At 32.4% G+C, this 22,003-nt stretch overlaps 1 protein-coding gene across 1 annotated transcript; it reads left to right on the top strand.

Annotated features, from left to right (window-relative positions):
* The first annotated feature begins 275 nt into the window (after positions 1-275).
* On the top strand, positions 276-20,411 carry tho2 (THO complex subunit 2-like protein). Its single transcript, XM_065502594.1, has 20 exons — positions 276-900; positions 1,086-1,251; positions 1,383-1,630; positions 1,691-1,824; positions 1,891-2,138; positions 2,207-2,350; positions 5,089-5,651; positions 5,720-5,906; positions 5,974-6,245; positions 9,087-9,204; positions 9,460-9,804; positions 9,869-10,153; positions 10,213-10,418; positions 10,495-10,597; positions 11,595-12,300; positions 12,377-12,955; positions 14,218-14,261; positions 19,228-19,405; positions 19,479-19,537; positions 19,695-20,411. The coding sequence occupies exons 1-20, from the start codon at positions 542-544 to the stop codon at positions 19,830-19,832; spliced, it is 5,082 nt and encodes a 1,693-aa protein (XP_065358666.1). The 5' UTR covers positions 276-541; the 3' UTR covers positions 19,833-20,411.
* The last annotated feature ends 1,592 nt before the right edge of the window (positions 20,412-22,003 follow it).

The raw sequence follows: 22,003 nt of genomic DNA, 5'->3' as shown, positions 1-22,003 counted from the left end.
AGTACACCCTGTTTTATTTTATTATTTAGCGAAGACAAACACCTCACAAAATTAACACATGAAAACAGAAAAACAAAGTAAAATTAAATGGCAAAATAAAGTTATTAAATAAACAATTTAATCCAGTCGTTTCTTAATATATCAAAGCATAATTCAATAATTATAATTCATTCAAAATCAATTTACAACACATTTATTTTCTCACCTCATAAAGTAAAATAATCCACATTCCACCATACTATTCTTTGCGTTCTACTACTTTTCATACAACCCTGTCGAGTAACGCGACAAAGAAAAACCCTTTTGACAGCCGCCGTCATTGATGAAAAAGAAGAGTGAATAAAAACGCAAAGAAAAGTGAAAAATTTTCATTCAGAGCAACATTTTGTGATAGAATTTGTTATTTTAGTCAATTTATTTTATTAAAATTAAAACGCATTTTTGTGTTAACGTGTGGTATAGTGTGTCGGGCTTAATAAAACAACGCTTTAAACGTGCTAAACGAACGTTCAGTGTAAAAGCGCTATAGTTCGGTGATTACATGAGGCGTTTGCGAAAACCGTCTGCAAAAGGCAAAAGTGGCGACGAAACAACAGCAGCAACAACAAACCTTGAAGTGGTTAAAGCGTCAGTAGCAGGCTCAATAGAAATTGGTGGTCATACAAGTAGTGCCAGCACAGAAACGCATGCCGGTGCCAATATCAACTTGGAACATAACTCGCCAACAAAATCGTCTAAAGCTGGTGGTGGCACAGTGGTGACACCAGCTAAACTACGCTCTAGGCGCAACATAATGGACACAAATGGCGGCAGCAGTAGCAGCTTGACACCATCAACAGCTACGGCCAGTCTCGGCAAAGAGGTTTTCAAACATTTTGAAAAATCTGGAAAAAGTGAATTGTACGGATTGTTTAATTCTAGTTGCCGTCCCCTACTTCTCTATAACTATCTTAATTTAGTAAAAAAAAAATAATTATTAAAAAAAAATTTAGAATACTTTTTTTTGTAAAAAAAAACATAAATCTGGCCAACTGGACAGGAACTCAAGTCTCTAAACGCTTAATTCTTAAATAATCTCGTTTTAGTTTGAAATACTTAAAGCAACATGTACGTGACAACGACAGTCCATATATGGGAAAACAAAATGACTTTAAATTCGGTGTCTCCAGTGCCATCTATGATTTGCTGTGGCAGGGTGTTCGTTGTAATTTGAAAAAGGATACGGTTCTGAATACACTGGGTGAAGTGGTGGTAAGTACCAATTATTTTTTTTATAAAAAATAGATTTGAAAAGCTGGAGAAATTCATTATTTTGATATGAGTGCGTAATAATACTGAGAAATTAAGGATATGCCTGATAAAATTGTATTTTTAAATTTTAGACTCTTCATGATGATTTTCCCTCCTTAATACTGGATGTGATTAACGTTTTGGATGCAGAGACTTCACTTATGACGGATGGCATACAAGAAGAACGCTTAATGTTTTGTCAAATTCTCAAGGAACTGGATAAGGTTATACCCGACAAATTGATCAAGGAGAGATTGGAAATAGATACACTGCAGGAAGTGGGCATAGTTAAGAATAAAGTATTCTATACTAAATTCATTAAAATTAAAACAAAATTATAGTAAGTTTCTTCATCAAATACAATGTCTAATATGTAGTATTAAAATATTGCTTTTCACAGCTACAAGCAACGGCGTTTTAATTTATTCCGTGAAGAAAGTGAGGGTTATGCCAAACTTATTACCGAATTAAATCAAGAATTCGAAGATGATGTTACCTCCGATAGCATAATGGATATAATTAAATCTTTAATTGGTAAGTTTCAGTTAAATATTAGCAGTTAAAAATGTCGTTATAACTTTTATAAATATTTTTTTATAGGTTGCTTCAATTTGGATCCCAATCGTGTTTTGGATATTATTTTAGAATCTTTTGAATCCCGTCCCGAACGCTGGCAATTGTTTATACCCTTGTTAAGGGCTTATATGCCTAATGGCTCGATTATTTGCGAAGTTTTGGGTTATAAATTTCGTTATTTTGCTGATTCTAAAACTCCTCGTACTTTATTTCATGTTTGTTCTTTGTTGCTCAAATATGGTGTTATCGATCTTAATGATATTTATGTTTGGGTAGGTTTTATTTTATTGTTTTGTAAATTTGTTTATAAATTAATGTTTATTTATTTATTTATTTTTAGCTAACACCCACTGACAAGATTATTACTGGCGATTGGGAACAAGATTTGGCCGATGCTAAAGAATTTGTGCGTAAATTGAATATTATTATTACCAACAAGGATAAAGAACCTGCGGAACCAGAACCAGAAAAGGAATATAGTTTGGTAAGTGTAAAAGTAAATATTGGTTGCTACGTTTTTGTACCTCATTGAATTCGGAATAAATATTTAATATAATCTTATGTGTGGAAATTAGTGATATCAGCAGGTAGGTAGGTAAGTGGCAATAATGGTTAGATTATATAAAAATTAAATTAACACGAGTTGATAACTTGTGGTTTAAGACTAGAGATATAATCCAACAAATAATGAAAATATTTTAAGCGATCGAGGCAATATCAATAAAAATCTGGTGAAACAGAAATATAGCTATTATAGATATTCTGATCAAATAATTTAGCTGATTATTTCCAGCTGGTCTTCCAATCGTGAGTTAAATTTTGTTAGTATACTGGTTGTTGTTGCAACACAAGTCACTGCTGCATTGACAGCCTTTGGCAGAGTGAATTCGGTTACACATAACAACAATTCCAACTCTAAATAATTGTAAAATATTGAGTACTAGCTGACCGACAGACGTTGCCCTGTCCAAATTAAAAAAAAATTGCCTGTGTTCGATTTGTGCATTTGAGAGAAGCGGTTTGAAATGGGTAAACATAGTTAAAAAGAAAAAAAGGATTGTTGTAAGTCTGTTGTCAAAAAACTAAAAATTATAACAGATCGAGCTCCTTTTGGCCAAGTTATTAGCAAATTTAGATATTTTTTTAGTTTTTATTTAAAAAATCGATTTTTGTTCAGAAATATGAGTGATCACAGATCGAGCTCCTTTTTTTGATTAAACGCTTATTGATCAAGTTATTAGCGAATTTAGATATTTTGAGTTTTTATATAAATACATCGATTTTTAGTCAGAAATATGAGTGAACACAGATCGAGCTCCTTTTCTTGATTAAACGCTTATTGCCCAAGTTATTAGCAAATTTAGATATTTTGAGGTTTTACATAAAAAATCAATTTTTGGTCAGAAATATGAGTGATCACAGATCGAGCTCGTTTTTTTGATTAAACGCTTATTAGCCAAGTTATTAGCGAATTTAGGTAGTTTGAGTTTTTACATAGAAAAACGATTTTTGGTCAGAAATATGAGTGAACACAGATCGAGCTCCTTTTCTTGATTAAACGCTTATTGCCCAAGTTATTAGCAAATTTAGATATTTTGAATTTTTATATAAAAAATCGATTTTTGGTCAGAAATATGAGTGATCACTGATAGAGCTCCTTTTCTTGATTAAACGCTTATTGGGCAAGTTATTAGCTAATTTAGATTTTATATAAAAACATCGATTTTTGGTCAGAAATATGAGTGATCACAGATCGATCTCCTTTTCTTGATTAAACGCTTATTGGGCAAGTTATTAGCTAATTTAGATTTTTTGAATTTTTATATAAAAAATCGATTTTTGGTCAGAAATATGAGTGATCACAGATCAAGATCCTTTTCTTGATTAAACGCTTATTGGCCAAGTTATTAGCGAATTTAGATATTTTGAGTTTTTATATAAAAACATCGATTTTTGGTCAGAAATGTGAGTGATCACAGATCAAGCTCTCACAACTTTATTTCTTAACATCAACACAATGCACTGCATATATAGGGGTATCCCCTGAGTGTTGGTTATAAAAAAAAAAAAAAATTAGTAAAGAACTACATTTGATTTTTATTTATATAGATAGATTACGTTTCACAGCTTCTTTAAGCAAGAGACAAGTTTTTTTTTTTTCAAATTTCGACTCTAAATCACTCTTAAATATTACTTTGAACAGTTTTTTTAAATCCAGAAACAAGGATTTTAATATGGTAGCTGCGAATAGTAATTCATGGGCTTTAGTGAGAGGTAACAGGAGCTGGTGAAATTATGTCAGTCGGTCTTAATCGTACAACTGTTGAATGTCTCGTCATCTCATACCTCGGCATGAAGAATACTACATCCATTTGGGAGTCTAAACTAACATCATTATCGTAAATTCATGATTGTATACACCTCCGCTCACTCTATCCCCATTCCTTTTTTGGAGATATCCGTATAGATGGATAGTCCCATTATACCAAGGGAGAGATCATCATCTAGTTCCTTACTGAACGGAAAAATGGTATTGGAGTGCAGTAATCAATATGATAGGGAAGATTTTGAACACTTCCAATTATACTAGCATGTCCATAGGATCTGTAATTCCATGTGTTAAGCCTAAAGGCTGTCTTCAGCGCCAATTTCTTGGCCATTATATCTATTGGCAACCAATTCAGTATAGTGAAAAGCGACTTTGTTGGGGTAGTACGCAATGCCCCTGTTATCAAGATTACCATACTTCTTAATACCCTTTCAAAGAGTACACGGTTAGAGGCCCTGTCCATTGCCCTCCACCATACAAGGGCCCCGTAATATATTATGTCAGCCAATTTACTTCATAACCTCAAAACTGCCAATTTAAGTCACAGCCTTCGAAGAATCCCGGTCTATACCAATTTTCTTTTTTCCAGACCGGGATTTTATTTCTCCTAAATTTGTTTTTTTTCATTTCAATGCTTCTCTTTACATCTAGGTCTATTTCTGAAGAAGGGATTCTATGGGTCTTTGAGTGGAAGTTTATTTTATAGTACATACCCCTTCTAATCTAATCTATGTTTCTAATCAAACTACACAATATATAAACATCTAGTTGAAATCTATAAAAATCTTAGAAGTGATTAGAAGTAATCACGTATTTACTATTCTAAACTTTTAATATTCTTTAATAACTTTTAATATACCAAAAATGTAATATCAATACCGTAATCCATTCAGGAAAAATACTTTGCCAACCAAAAGTTTGGCTTATGTGAGGGACTCCTCAAAGTTGGCGATTGGGATAATGCTCTTAAAATCATAAAAAAATTACCCGAACAATCGGTGGTGGTTCATGAACCCATTGCAAGAGCGCTAGCTGAGCTCATTCACATCGGCATTGATCATGTATATCGCAAGCAATGCTTTAAAATATCACCAGCTGCTAAATTGCAAAAACGGCGACTAGCCGATGACTCAAAACTAGTGCAAAAGATACAAGCGAAAGAATTTAATGAACTACGAAATTATGTTGTACCCATGGTCGTAGCCTTAGGACCCTCATTGCATTTTGATACGGTACTAATGTATAAATTGATACGTATAATGCGTACAATTATCACAGAAATGGGTGTAGATAATCAGAATCTGCCATCGGTTAATAGTGAAGCTGAAACTTTATACAATGAGGTAATGACCATAATGGATTCTGCCATACTGCCAGCATTATCATATTTGGACTGTAATTGTCCCATGGCTGAGGAAATATGGACGGTGTTGAAACATTTTCCCTATCATTATCGGTGAGTTGTTTGAATATATTAAAAAAAAGGAATAATACATTGATTTGCAATTTGTTTTTATTATTTAGTTATGCTTTATATGGCCGCTGGAAAAATGATACTTATCAATTGCATCCCCAACTTATAAGGCGTCGCGGCAATGCTCAAAAAAATATTAAGGCCATTATGAAACGTGTGAGCAAGGAGAATGTTAAACCTTTGGGTAGACTTATTGGTAAATTAAGTCATTGTGCTCCTGGTTTTCTATTTGATTATGTAGGTTTTTTTTCATATTTGCTTTCATTTATTTAGCTGTGTGTATAATTATTTTTTTTTTTTGTAGATTTTATTACAAATCCAAATCTATGATAATTTGATTGGTCCCGTGGTAGACTCTTTGAAATATTTGACACTTTTGTCTTTCGATTGTTTGGGTTATTGTTTGATTGAGGCTTTAACCATGGCCGATAGAGATCGTTTCAAACATGATGGCACCTCCATATCACTGTGGCTGCAAAGTTTAGCCTCATTCTGTGGTGCCATTTTCAAAAAGTACAACATTGAATTGAGTGGCCTGCTGCAGTATGTGGCCAATCAATTGAAGTCGCAAAAAAGGTAAGAAATACAAAGGATTATTTATTTTCGAAAAAAAATTTATCTGTATTATACCCTTCACCTTCGTAAGAAGGGTATATAAATAAGTTTGTCATTCCGTTTATAATTTCCACAATATAATTTTCCGAACCTATAAAGTATATATATTAGGCCGTTTCGATTTGTATGGACGATCAAAAATTAAAAAATCGTATAGCAGAAACGCAATCTACGGAAAATTCTATGAAAGTTTCCCCAAGAAACCATAGGTCTAAAATTAAATCCTATCTTGCGCATTTCGTCTGTTATCCAATGATATTTCAATATAAAGTTTTTTTATTGGATAAAAGACGAAATGCGCAATATAGGATTTGATTTTAGACCTATGGTTTCTTGGGGAAAATTTCTTAGAATTTTCCATAGAATGCGTTTCTGCTATACGATTTTTCGTGAAAAAAATCGACCCACCCTAATATACAGTGGTTGACAAAACAATGGAAACTTTTCCAAATATAAATTTAAAATATTTTTTTAAAATAAATTTTTTTTTTTAGTATTTTACTTGTATAGTTTTATTTATATAAATTAACTGAAAAACAAACAACATAATTAATTATATTCTGAAAAAAGGGAACAAAATTAAAAATATTCACTATTTCGCTACTGACAAAACAATGGAAACTTTTAAACTTCTGCAAGAAAGAAGTGTAAAACGAAAATAATATTTAAAAGAACGATCCTGTTTACAGTTATTTTATTTTTAAATTCTGGTAATTTTTCACAATTTCAAGTTTTTCGCATAATTGCTTTTTTTCAAAGTTAACGAAAATGGCTAAAGTTAAGATTTGTGAAGACTTAAAAAATAAAATAATTAACGATTTTAAAGCTGGTTTACAACAAAAAAGTATCTGTGACAAATATTCAATAAATAAATCAGCGTTTCGTGAGAACGGTTCTGTAAAAACTCAACATTTAGGTGGAAGACCTCGTAAGACTACTCCTAGACAATATAATTTAATGGCGAGAGAGTTCAAGAAATTCCCAAAAATAACTCCTCGAGAGGTTGTTAATAGCCTAAAATTAGAAATAAGTACCCGAACAGTTAGTCGCAGGGCAAATGAGGCTGGTCTTGGTTGCTATCGTCCTGTGAAAAAACCACTAATTTCTCGTCTCACTGCTCGTCTACAATTTGCCAGGGATCATTTAAACTGGTCGATACAGAAATGAAATACTGTCCTCTTTTCCGACGAATCCAAATACAATTTAAGAGGCAGTGATCGGATAACTTTTGTAAGACGACCAAAGGGAAAAAGATTAAATCCAAAGTACACAAATAAGACTGTAAAGTTTGGCGGTGGCAATATTATGGTATGGGGATGTTTTGAGGGCAAGGTATGCGCCCAATTCATATTATAAAAGATATCATGACAGGTATAGGATACAGAACCATATTAAACGATGTTATGTATCCATACGCTGAGGAAAATATGCCCCTAGTTTGCAGATTCCAACACGACAACGACCCGAAACACACCTCTCGGGTTGTAACCGAGTGGTTACAATCCAACGAGGTACGTGTTTTGAAGTGGCCTGCCCAATCGCCAGATCTCAATCCCATAGAAAATCTATGGGAAATTGTAGATCGTAAAATAAGGACCCAAAATTACACCAGGAATGAAGATTTATTGGAGGCGGTTATAAGGGAATGACAAAATATTTCAAAGGAGACCATTGACTCTTTAATTGGTTCAATGCATCGTCGATGTGTAGCAGTTATAAAAAATAAGGGATACCCAACAAAATATTGAGTTATTGCAAAGTTTAGACCATATTTGTTAAAATATTACCTAAGTTTCCATTGTTTTGTCAATGCCGTAATAAAGAAATCTTTTAATTTTGTTTTCTCATTTTTAGAATTTAATTATGTCCTTTGTTTTTTGTTAAATTAAGTTAATAAAAGTATACAAATAAAATACTACAAAAATGTTAAATTTTTTTAAAAAATTATTTCAGATTTTAGGCCACTAATGAAATATTTGGAAAAGTTTCCATTGTTTTGTCAACCACTGTATATTCTGGATCCTTATAGATAGCGGAGCCGATTAAGCCATGTCCGTCTGTATGGTGAAATCAACTTTCCAAACCCCCCAAATAACTTACATACACGATTCATACATCAATATATTCGTAATTCTTCCGGCTCGGTTGCTATTTAAAATCGAGAAAATCGGTCCACAAAAGGCTGAGATATAAGGAAAAAAACAGGACAACCTCGATTTTTTACCTATTTTTGACATATATCTAATTACTAAGTCATTAATATAGACAATGTGGATATCTATTGATAGACATTTCAAAGACCTTTGCAACGACTTATACATATAAGATATAAGTTGGACCTACAATGGGTCAAAATCGGAAAAAAAAATTTTAACCCGAATTTTTTTCACACCAAGTTTTTTTCGCTAAATATTAAAAAAAAAATTTAAATTTAAAAAATTAAAAAAAAAAACCATTCGAAAAAATTTTTTTTTCAAAAAATTAAAAAAACAACTTTGGAACAAAAATTAATTTTATTTAAGCTGCCCACACACGGGTGATTTGTGAGTGCGATTTGTTCGTTTTCGACTTGTTAATGGGGCTGTGCGCGAACAAAATCACAAGTAATTGAAAATTTTCAATGACAAATCAGGCGAACAAATCATTCCGTGTGTGGCCAGCTTTACCTAAAAATATTTAAAATTTTTATTTTGAAGTATAATTTGTTGAAGGGTATATAGCGCTCTTACTTGTTATATATTTGTTTTGATTTTGATGTTAACTTTGTAAATTTTGTTCATTTTTTTATTTTACATTTTCTAGTTTGGATTTATTAATTTTAAAAGAAATTGTACAAAAAATGGCTGGTGTTGAATCGGCCGAGGAAATGACCAACGAACAGTTAAATGCCATGTGTGGTGGCGAATTACTTAGAGGAGAGGTAAGTTGTTTTGTTTATTTTTTATTTATCAAATATAGGAAACACTGCCTGTGCCAGTCTCTCCCATATGAAACACTATCAGTTTCTACTATAGGAAACATTGTCAGTCTCTACCATACGAAACACCGTTTCTCTTATAGAAAAATATATCAGTCTCTCCTATAACACCCACTGCCAGTCTTTCCTATATGAAGAACTATGTATAGGAAACAAAAATATATTAAATATTTTACTTTATCCCCCTCCCCCTTTCAGGCTGGTTACTTTAGTCAAGTTCGTAATACGAAAAAATCATCACAGCGTCTAAAAGATGCATTAGCTAACAACGATCTCGCTGTAACCATATGCCTGTTAATGGCCCAACAAAAACATTGTGTCATCTATAGAGAGACAGCACAAAGTCATTTGAAACTAGTGGGTAAACTATACGATCAATGTCAAGATACTTTAGTGCAGTTTGGTACATTCCTGGGATCAACATATTCGGTGGATGAGTATGTGGAAAGATTACCCTCAATAATAGCCATGTTGCAAGAGTATCATATAAATGCCGATGTGGCTTTCTTTTTGGCCAGGCCCATGTTTACTCATCAGATAAATGTAAGTACAAAAAACTATAAAAAATAAGTATTTTTTAATAAATATTTATTCCTCTATTTTTTAGCAAAAATACGATCAATTACGCAAAGCCGATCCAAATGCCAAGAAACTGACCAACAATCAAAAGTTATCAAAATATCTGGATGCCACCAATTTGATTATGAATCCCATTGTGGAATCAGTACGTCCCCTGCATGGCCCCAAAGTATGGGAGGATATTTCACCACAATTCTTTGTAACATTTTGGTCTTTAAGCATGTATGATTTGCAAGTACCCCATGATAGTTATCAAAAGGAAATTACAAAACTTAAACAATTATCAAATCAAGCAGCAGACTCTAAGGATTCTGTAAGTTTTAACTTTATTTTTCTAAATAATATAAATAATTTTGTATTCTTTTTGTAAAGAACGCGTCCAAAAACAAAAAGGAACAAGAACGTTACATTGCCCTTATGGATAAGCTGCAGGATGAACGCAAAAAGCAGCAAGAGCATATTGACAAAATCTTACAACGTCTGCAGCAGCAAAAGGATAATTGGTTTTTATCTCGTTCAGCCAAATCGGCTAAAAATGAGACTATAACACAGTTTTTACAATTGTGTCTATTTCCAAGGTATGTGTTCAAATAAATTACAAAATTACTTTGAATATTTAAGTTTTGTTTATGTTTATGTTTCTTCTTATTCTAGATGTACTTTCACTGCCCTGGATGCCTTGTATTGTGCTAAATTTGTTCATACTATACATAATTTAAAGGCTGCAAATTTCTCCACGTTATTGTGTTACGATCGGGTAAGTAAAATACATTTTTGAATATAATAGCGTGCAAAAGGTTTTTTAGAAAACATCTTTAGTTTTATGACATCTAAATTTTTGTAGGAAACACTGTCAATTTCTCCTTTAAGAAGCACTGTCAATCTCTCGAATAGGAAACACTGTCAGTCTCTCCAATAAGAAATACTGTCATTCTCTTCAGTAGGAAACAATTTCAGTCTCTCTTATGGATAACAATTTCAGTCTCTCCTATAGGAATTAATGTCAGTTTCTCCTATGAAAACTCAGTGAGTTTTCCCTAGAGGAAACTTTTTCAGTCTGTAGGAAATACTCTCAAAGTATAAACTGCTTTGAGTCTATCTTCTAGGAATCACTTTCAGTCCATCCTCTAGAAAACACGTTCAGTCTCTACTTTAGAAAGCAGAGGTTTCAGTCTTCTTCAACTCTTCTTTGAACAGAACAGCTCCAGTCTCCTTCGTTTTGTCTCTACTTTAGAAAGCACAGGTTTCAGTCTTCTTCAACTCTTCTTTGAACAGAAGAACTCCAGCCTGCTTCAACTATTCTTTAAACTGCAGAGGATTCAGTCTCCTTCAACTCTTCTATGAATAGAAAAGGTTTTAGTTTTCTACAACACTTCTATGAATAGAAGAGCACGAGTCTCCTATTCTTTAAATAGCAGAGGTTTCAGTCTCCTTGAACTCCTTTGGGAACCACTTTCAATCTGTCATCTGTGAAACAGTGACAGTCTTTCATATAGGAAATTTCAACAATATCTCCTCTAGGAAGCAGTCACTCAGTCACTCCTATAAGAAATACACTCCACGTCTATATTATCGAATCCAATTTTAATTCTGGAGAAGTCGAGTTTCACAACTCTTTTAAGATGTATACACTTTCATTTATACATCTTAAAACGTCTTAGTTGAAGACCACTTTAGGATTTACAACTTAAAAAGTGTGCAAAATTTTATCATACAACTTATACCCTACAATTTACACTCAAAATTCTTTTCAGATCTTTTGTGACATCACCTACTCCGTAACGTCCTGCACTGAGAATGAAGCAACACGTTATGGTCGCTTTTTGTGTGCCATGCTGGAAACTGTTATGCGTTGGCATTCAGATCAGGCCACCTTCAACAAAGAGTGTGCCAATTATCCCGGTTTCGTGACAAAGTTCCGTGTTAGTAATCAATTTTCGGAAGCCAACGATCATGTGGGTTATGAAAATTACCGACACGTATGTCATAAATGGCACTACAAGATCACCAAGGCCATAGTATTTTGTTTAGACTCCAAGGAATACATGCAAATACGTAATGCTCTCATCATTTTGATGCGTATTTTACCCTACTATCCCGTATTGGCAAAATTGGCTCAAATTATCGAGCGTAAGGTGGAAAAGGTGCGCGAAGAAGAGAAAAATAAAAGACCAGATTTATTTGTAATTGCCTCGTCCTACATTGGCCAATTGAAGACGAAAGCAGCTCAAATGATTAAGGAAAGTGATTTTCATCAGGTAACCGAAAGACCTCAGAGGTCAGAATCAGGTGTAGGCGTAACATTGGGCTCAGGAGCAAGCACCGCAGCCACAATTGTGCAAAATATATTAAGTAGTTCACAGGCTACAGGTTCAATTAGCTTGGTGGCGGTACAACCCCCCACTACACAACAGCCAACTGTGGATATAAAACCGCCCAGTAATGGAGAAATAAAAATAGGTATGCTCATTAAACATTTAAACAAATATTTCTTTCTAATCAAACTATTTCGTTTTCTTTTTGTAATATTTTAAAGAAAAACGTGAAAAGGAACGCTTAGAACGTCCCACAAAAATTATCAAACTAAATTCATCTTCGTCATTGACCTCTGAACGTGGCGGTGAACGGGAATCTTCTAGTTCAAATCGTCTGACTCTAATTGAAATTAAAGATGAACCTTCGACGTCAAATTCGACTTCAGTTTCGCACGAACGTGATTTGGATCGACATGGCAGTAGTACGCGCTCCTTGAAGGACATCATCAAGAAGGATGAACGTTTACGTGAACGGGACAGGGATCGTGAGCAACGTGATCGCGAACGGGAACATCGTAATCAACTGTTGGAGGATTTGGAAGCGTCAGCATCGCGTTCGAAAAGAGAAAAACGCCGTGAGGATCGCTATCGCAATGAATCGCCATCAATGGAGACCTTAGAGAATGTGAGCAGTAAAAATGATTATGATCGTGGTGAACGTGAGACAAGAGATCGTGATTATGAGCGCAACGAACGTAGAGATCGAGATCGTGACCGTGACTTGAGTTCGGTCTCGAATGAAAGTATTGGCTCGTTACAGCCACAGCGACGTAGTCAAGATGCTTTAGAATATGAAAAAGGTTAGTAGCAAGGAAACAAATTGAATTATTATTTAGTTTATTTAGAAAAGATCAGTTCCCATCAACTCTTTCATGGATGTTTTCGTCTTCTACTTGTCCATGAAGATAATAGTTTTCAGTGTCCTTCAACTCTTATATCAATAGAAGTGGATGGAGTCTGTTTTTAGTTCTTCTATGAATAGCAGAGGTTTCAATATCCTTCAACTTCTCTTTAGATAGATGAGATTTCTGATCAAAGAACACAAAAGATTTCAGTCTCCTTCAACTCCTTGAATAGAATAAGTTTCAGTCTCTTTCAATTCTTCATTCAACAGAAGTTCTTTAAACAGAAGAGGTTTCAGCCTTCTTCAACTCTTCTATGAAGAAATGAGGTTTCGGTCTCATTCTAGTCTTCTTTAACCAGAAGATGATTTAGTCTCCTCCAACTCTTCTATAGATAGAAGAGGTTTCAGTTTCCCTCAACTCTTCTTTGAACAAAAACTTCAAGTGTCCTTCAACTATTCTTTAAACGGAAGAGGTTTCAGTCTCCTACAACTCATCTATGAAATGAAGGAGCTCAGTCTCCTTTAACTCTTCTATGTGGAGAATAGAAGAGGTTTCAGTCTCCTTGAATTATTTTTTGAACAGAAGAGGCTTCAGTCAGCTTGAACTCTTCTTTGAACAGATGAGGTTACAGTCTCCTTGAACTCTTTCAATTCTTCATTCAACAGAACTTCTTTAAACAAAAGAGGTTTCAGTCTCCTTCAACTATTCTATGAAGAAATGAGGTTTCAATCTCATTCTAATATGTTTTGAACAGAAGAGGTTTTCAACTCTATTTTGAAAAGAAGGATCCAGTATCCTTCAACTATTCTTTAAATAGAAGAGGTTTCAGTCTCTTTTAACTCTTCTATGTATAGAAACGGTTTTAGTTTTCTACAACTCTTCTATGAATAAAATAATCTCTGTATCTTTTATGTAGAGAATAGAAACGTTTCCTACAATTCTTCTATAAGCAGAGGAAGCTCAGTCTCTTTTAACTCTTCTTTGTAGAGAATAATTTTCAGTCTCCTTCAACTCGTTGAATAGAATAGGTTTCAGTCTCCTAATCTTCTTTGCAGAGAAGAGACTTCTGCTTGAATATTTTTACAATTCTCTGATTTTTTTTGGTAATGATGTTAAATCTCCACGCTTCCTAATTTTAAATATTATTTCGCTTTAAAAATGTTTAATTTATTGTTTCATTAACATTATTTTGTTGTATATCATGTTTTATTTTCTAGACTCCAAACGTCGCAAAATGGAATCCTCATCATCCAATTCAAAGGTTAGTATTTTGGTGCAATCATAGTTACCTAAGACAACAACAGCTACCAACAACATCAACAACAATTAACAACATCAACAAACTTGATGGCAATTGCGACCACCCCAAAAGAAAAACAATTTAAAAAAAAAGAAAAAAAAATCAACAAAATTTAAGAATGAGAGACCAGCTTTAACATCAATAAGCTTAAATTAAGGATCATTGTTATCTACTACAACTTCTTCCTTGTAAAACTACCTTTAACACAATTCCCATAAAAGGATACTCAGGGCTTTCATCCTTGAAACAAGCGAGAAAGAAAGAACGACTAGTAAACATAACCTCAAACTGTCAAGAGAAGAGACTAATTTGGCTGGACCAAGTAAAATCTTTAAAAGCAGAAGAAACATTTTTAAAATGTTGTATCTTTTTACTTGTAGTATTTATAATTTTATATAAGTTTAAACAAACAAACAAAACAATATGGTAAATATGTATAAGTATATTTTACAAAAATATTTTGTAATGCACAATGGTAAGTACACAAGTATACCACCATGTTAAATATGATGAATATGAATTAGAAGTATTTTGGAAATTAGAAAAGGTGTTTGTTTATGTTTTTTATAAAAATAATAATAATTAAAATAGAGTGATTTAAATGAAGAAACAAAGTTTTTAAGAATTAAACATTATTGACATTTTTGAATAGTTGTTAAGTTTTTGTGAATTAGTTTATTTTTTTTTACTTCTAATTTTTTTTATTTTTAAAATCAGCATGAGAATTTATTTAAGTTTATTATTAAAATTTAAGTTAAGTTAGTTATATTTAGCCTTAAAATAAGTCTACGTTATGCAACAACAAAGATGACCAACTCAACATGCCACTTGGAGAGTGCCTAAAAACATTTTAGTGTCCCATAATGTTATAACTATCGAGAGAGCAGAATTTAACAACTTTAAACTTCATTATGCAGCAAGTAAACTAATTACATGCTGCTTTGATGTAAACATTCCTGCTTAAAATCATGAAAATATCCAATATGTGAAGTCGTTTCAATACATTATTACTTTAAAAGAAATCCAGTTTGTGACCTGCAACTATTACAAAGGTGCAGTTCAACTGTAGAGCAAAGTATATTACACGAAATAGTTGAAAATCCAGAAAACCCGTTAACGACAACTATCAGTCCAGCCTTAACTCTATAAACTTTTAAATACACCACCAAATGAAGCCACATCATTAATTTGAATTGCTTATACGACTGAAGAAAAGCACATTTAAGGAAAAATCATCAAATTTAACCTTGTCTGAAATAATCTGTTTAAAAAATCAACTACAAAAGGAGAAACAACTATATTTCGAGAGATTTGAGGAAATATCTCGCAACTATTCATAGAAGAAACGTCTAAAAGTTGGACTACTGGATAACACACTTCCTATTCCATTGAGTATGAGAAACAAAACACCTCACAGCTAAATGTATGTCTCTAATAAAAAGGAGCGGTGAATATTGCAGCAATTCAAAGGTTTATTAACAGCACTACTACATAGTCCACTTCCAGATGTCCCAGTTTTGGAATATAACATATTGGGAATACTAGATAGAGGACAAATAAAGCTAAAATGTTAACGTTTAAAGCTAAATAAAATCTTCTCAAGACAGCAATTTACTATTGGATTAACTTAAAAGCTAAACTTTTACATATACATGTTTTTAAAAACTGCTTAAACAACTTAAAGATGCTTCACGCCATATTGTTCTAAAACCTAACAATATCTACGAATACCCTTAAAAGTAATGATGAACTATTGCTGCCCACAACTCTTTTTGTTATGGTCTCTTGGATACTCATTGTAAACCAGACAGATGTACAAAATTAACGATAATTGGATCTACGCTCCGGAACAATCCGATTCCCAATCGGTAAAAGAGTGTCAACTCAGCAACAGCTATATCAACCGGAAGTTTTTTACCCAGGGAAGACCTTCCAACAACAGCGGAACTGTTACAATAACAACAACAAAATTAACCACAACACTTCAGGAACGAATGTAAAATTGTTTTTAAACCTACGGCGATCTTCAATTCTCGATTTCATATACCCAATTGATCAGTAGCAGACAATAATCAAAAAAAATTCTGTCACTAATGGACGAATTACTAGTGTTATTTAAAGATGATTAATGAATGGTTTAAAACGACATTGAATAAATATTGAGTGCTGCAAGCTTCCTTGAAATATTTAAATTCGTTTTTAAATGCTGCGATTTATAAATGGTATTCAAAGGGCTTCAAATGCTGTAAACGATGATCTTCAGCAGATTTTGGGCGGATGGTTCTAAAGACATCAAATTTATATTAAGCGATTCCTGGGAGTATGAATTCCAAAGAACGCGATTTTTTCTTAAATGATTTCAAATACATTTTGAAGCGATCTGTAAAATGTTGAGAAAGACTTACAAAAATCTTCAATTATCGATCTTCAACCGATTAATCTGAGAATTGAGAATTGTTATTATTTCAACAGCGATCTAATCTTCGAATACAAATGCTTTACAATAACTTTAAAATCTTCCAAATACAGTAAACGATCACAAACTGATTTCCGATGAATGGTTTTCCTGTTCCATAGATTATCTAATTTATATTGAGGGATCAATGGATTTATATGGAACAATGGATGTGCAAACAGTTAAGCATTCCCTCAACGACTAATTCTTCGCTGCGGTTCGACTCATGTTTCTCACATTCAACATCATTGAGTATAAGTTAAAGCAGTCATCAACTAACGCAAAGCTCAATTAAAATAAAAAGGCTTACCCGATAAAGCTTTCGCGATCTATACGAAGAAGTATTTGTTTTGCGTAATTTCTGAAAGTTTAAAGCTATTGGAGGTACTAAGACAAAATGTATTTAAAAACGATCTTCAGTTAAACATAGTATAAGTATCTGGTATTAAAGAAGTTACTTTGTTGCGAATTTAAACCTTTTTCAACTTTAATGATCTACGAATGATGAATTTCCTTGCAATGTGATCTTCAAATAAATTTCATGAAACCCTAGATTTGGAAAAACTGACAGAAGAAACATTAAACTTTGTTACGCATTTCTCAGGACATCAAACATTAATTCAGAGTAAACAATTTTCAACTTTAACTTTTGCAGAACTATCTACGAATGTTGAACACTTTACAACGGGATCTTCAAATACAATTTCTTGGATCCTTAAATACATACATACAATGGTTTTTGAAACTACCGCGATCTACAATTAAGCGAAGATTCACAAAATCCAGCTGATGTTTGAGGAATAATTTAGTTTTTCAAAAGACATCGAATGAAATAAAAATACATTTTCTACATGTTGAATTTCGTATATATTTCAACTTAAACGACTTCATTTACTTCAGATTGAAGAGTAAAATAACAAATTCTAAGGTTCCCAGTACAATTTAATCTTCGCTTTTGAATTTATTTCACCGTGATGGCTAAGATGAGATTGCATACGAATATTAAACTAATTTGCGCAACTTTTATGGATTTTGTAAAACGAAACAACCACTGAGAGAAACAGCCAACAATTTTAAACCCCGCGTTGTTATTACAATTGAATCTAAGCTTCGAACCACTGAGAGGAACAGTCTATAATTTAAAAACACGCGAGCCTTATTTAGACAACGATTATCTACTTGGCGACAGCTGAATCAACTGGACATTTTTTCCGGGCAAAATATTGTTTCGACAAATTGCACAGAAGCTGTTTAACATTCTATGAATTCAAGGGTCTTAAACAGGAGTTAACTAACTGGAAGACAAACAAAACTATTTATGGCGCTACTAAAAACCCATTGAAAATCAGGAGAAAAATGACAACCTTTTTAGAGGCCACCAATAATCGTGCTAACAAATATTTCAATATCTACAACAAGAATTAAAAAGAATTGGCGCTTTTCGGCTACATTAAGATCTGGTATTGCATTTCCGACAATCGAATTGAATAAGAAGTAAGAAGAAAATAGGAGGAAGCCGAACTGAATAACAACTGAATGAAGATGGAAGACAACATTAAAGATATATGAAATAAAGCAGTTTAAAGAAACATTAGCAAAAGCTTTAATGCCTTACACAACTGTTAGTATCTTCATCCTTATACTTTGGAACGCCACAATCATATACCATACAAAAATTATTAGATCAGTGAACTGTTATTATCACCATCCTTATACATTGGAATGCCAAAATCGAACACCATGAAATATTATTAGTGAAAGTAACAACGCCAAAGTCATTGAAAAATATCAAAAGGATAACTACCTGAACCCTTAAAACGAACAACTAATCTTAAGTCACTTCATCAGCAACTGACAAAAATTCCAGATTAAGGCATTTGCTTAATGTCTAAAAGTGTAGAGGAAATTCCCATAATGCAATTAACAATTATAACTACAACCATTAAGAGATTTGTTCAATGAACTCGTACAAAACTAAAACAACACTACATTGCAACACGTGCAGCCATCATCATTTGTTCGCTCAAGGATTTAAGCAGCATTAATCCAGCAACATAAGTACTACAAATTAGCTTAGCAAGGACAATTACTAATCAGCTTTAACCACAACAAAATAATTTTACAAAATCTGCCTACTAGTTTCTGCAGTTTTTCTTAATTGTCTTCTAATTGATGCGGTTTTTTTACCCAGCCATAATCTTAGTTGCTTGCTATCCAAGTGCTCGACTGATATGCTGTATTGTTGTTGAAACGTTGGTCTGAATAGAGTTAAAACACACACCGAAATAAAATATACCCTGCTGTTGAGCGGTGAGTGGTTAAAAAGGGGGCAATATGAACATTTAAAAATAAACCAGCTTAGCTTAAGAAAAGGGGGGGGCTAAAATAACATTTTTGTTTAGAAACACATTCAATTTCTTCCATAACAAGCCAAGAATTTTAATTTATAACTCATGTTTTGTATAATTACAGAAACAACTTATAGATGATCATAATGAGCCGTCGAAAAAAGAACGTAGTGTCAAGAATAAAGAGCGCAAAGAAAAGTTAACCGATGAGGAAAAAGATGCCCGAAAGGAAAGAAAATTGGGACGCAAACGTGAACGTTTGGAAGAGACCTCATCAACAGAGCATAAACGTCGTAGAGATGGTAACATACCTTAAATATTAAATCGAAAAAAAGAATTTTTAAAATACGAAATTTTTCTTTTTTTTAATTTTAGTACAAAATGGTGATGATGATCAGCAGCAACAACGTGAACGTGATAAATATCATACCAGAGTAAGATTTCCCTAAAATAACTCGAATACGATTCTTTTAGTACATGTCTTGCTCTTTATCTCTGTCTCTCTCTCTCTTATACAAAAAAAAAAAAAAAACAATCAAAACAACACCCAACTACACACTCACACCTTAAATAATTTTCTATATTATTTAGGAAAAATCACCGCATATAAGAGATATACGTGAGAGATCCCATGAGAAATTTGAACGTGATCGTAGCAATCGTGATGATCGTTCTTATAGCAGCAGTAGTACAACCAATAAATCCACTAGATCCCGCATTGGTTATTAAATACATAAAACACACACACACAAAACAAAGCATAATTTTAGCATTTTTTTCAATAGTTTTTGTTGTAACAAAACCATAATCCTCCGATCATTTTATCATTACACTTATTTTTTTTTTCAAATATTTTTCTGCTTAATAATAACTACTTTTAAGTGAATTAATTTCATTGAATCAATTTTATTTTTGTATTGCATATGAAATAATTATCAATAATAATAATATTTTTGTCTGATTCATTAAATAAAAAATCATTTGAAATGTTCATTAGAAACACACAAAATACAAACAAAATAGTAGTGATCATTACAATATTAAACTTAAGTCTCTCTGTCCTTTAGTAGACTTTTACTCTGTGGTAAAATTATAAGTATATAAATATGTTTAATATTAAATTAAGTCTATTGTTTCAAACTGATTAACACTTTTCTGGGGCACTAAATGTTTAGGACAAACCCAAAATTTTCTATAACAAAATGTTGAGTATACACATTAAAATAAAACAGACTATAAATTTATTTTATTTTTTTCGTTTAAACTAACATAGTAAATAATAAAAAAAAGACTTAAATTAAACAAAAATCTTGTGTGGTTTTTCTTTGGGGAGTTGAAATTGTTTTATTGGGGTAAACGTTGTAAGTTTTAAGCTTATAATACAACAAGTCGACTGTGCCGAATCATATCGTCCCCTCAATAAAACAATTGTGTATAAGCATATACATCATTAGATATCCATATTGTCTATATTAATGACTTAGTAATCCAGATATATGTATGTCAAAAGTAGTTCAAAAATCGAGGTCGATATGGTTTTTTCCTTATATCTCAGCTATTTGTGGATCGATTTTCTCGATTTTAAATAGCAACCGAGCCGGAAGAATTTTACCCGGAGATATTGATGTATAAATCGTGTATGTAAGTTATTTGGGGGGCTTCGGAAAGTTGATTACAACAGACAGACAGTAGGACATGGCTTAAACCTTATAGGGTCGGAAAATTATATTGTGGAAATTACAAACGGAATGACAAACTTATATATACCCTTCTCACGAAGGTGAAGGGTTAGGCTTCCAATCCCGGGAATTCCCGGGTAATTTTCGAATAAATTGCTTTTATAATTTAACCAGGATTTTAAAAGGAGTATAAAATAACTATATTTGCTCTTATAATGTTGATCCAATCTTTTTAATGGTTTCTAAATTAATAGAGGAATTTCATCGGTATTGTCACACTCAGTTTTAATCGTTATAATTATAATCAATAAATTATATTATTTAATTAAAAAGAATTTCTACTATGTATGTTAAATTTGTAAAACATGCGTAATTAGTTTAGAAAGAAAATTGTTCAAATCAGATTGTAGATAAACACACTTAAACCACTATTATTGTTATTATTTTCTCTAAATCTCTAATATCCATAAAAGTAGCACATAAATAATTAATTTAAGAACATAAAATTTCAATTTAATGCAATCATATTGACCAAATTTTTCTACTGTGGCTTGAGTTGAGTGAATCTAATTATGTCATTTCAACCATAATCCTTCACTGCCAACTGATTATCTGTTGCTTAAACCGAAAAAATGTATGGATATAATAGAATAATTAATTTCGCAATAAATTTGGCCATCGCAATGTATCTTAATATTGTAACTTTTAAAAGAAAACTTATAAACAAATTCCCGAAAATTTCTAATAAAATATTCCCGGGAAATTTTTCCCGCGTAGGAACCCTATGAAGGGTATAAACATATGGTAATTAATTTTAAACAATTATTTTTTTATTTGACAAATACATTTGTTGTTCTAGGTATATTACGGACTAGAACTGCAAAACGAAATGGATAATATAGAGGTTAAGCAAAAATGCCGAGAATTTGAGGATGGTCTAGAAGAACTCGGATTTGAGTGTAACAGGATATTTAAAATAATTAAGTATTTTAGTATTTTTCGTATTATTATTTAGGACATTAAGATGACAAACAAATGCATTAAAAAGTAAAATAAAAATTTTAATTAGTAAAAAATATAAATTAATTTTTATTTTTTTATTAATGTAAAATATTAGTAGGTTTTAGAAAAGGTTCAAGAATCAATCAGAATTACATAGGGATAAATATTGTGATTTTTCCTCCCTTCGATGGCATACCATGATCTAGTGGCAGGTTGCTA

The sequence above is a fragment of the Calliphora vicina genome, chromosome 2, assembly GCF_958450345.1.
Source record: "Calliphora vicina chromosome 2, idCalVici1.1, whole genome shotgun sequence".
NCBI classification, from domain to species: Eukaryota; Metazoa; Arthropoda; class Insecta; order Diptera; family Calliphoridae; genus Calliphora; species Calliphora vicina.
Note: the sequence above shows the minus strand (reverse complement) of the source record. Positions and strands in the feature narration are given on the sequence as shown.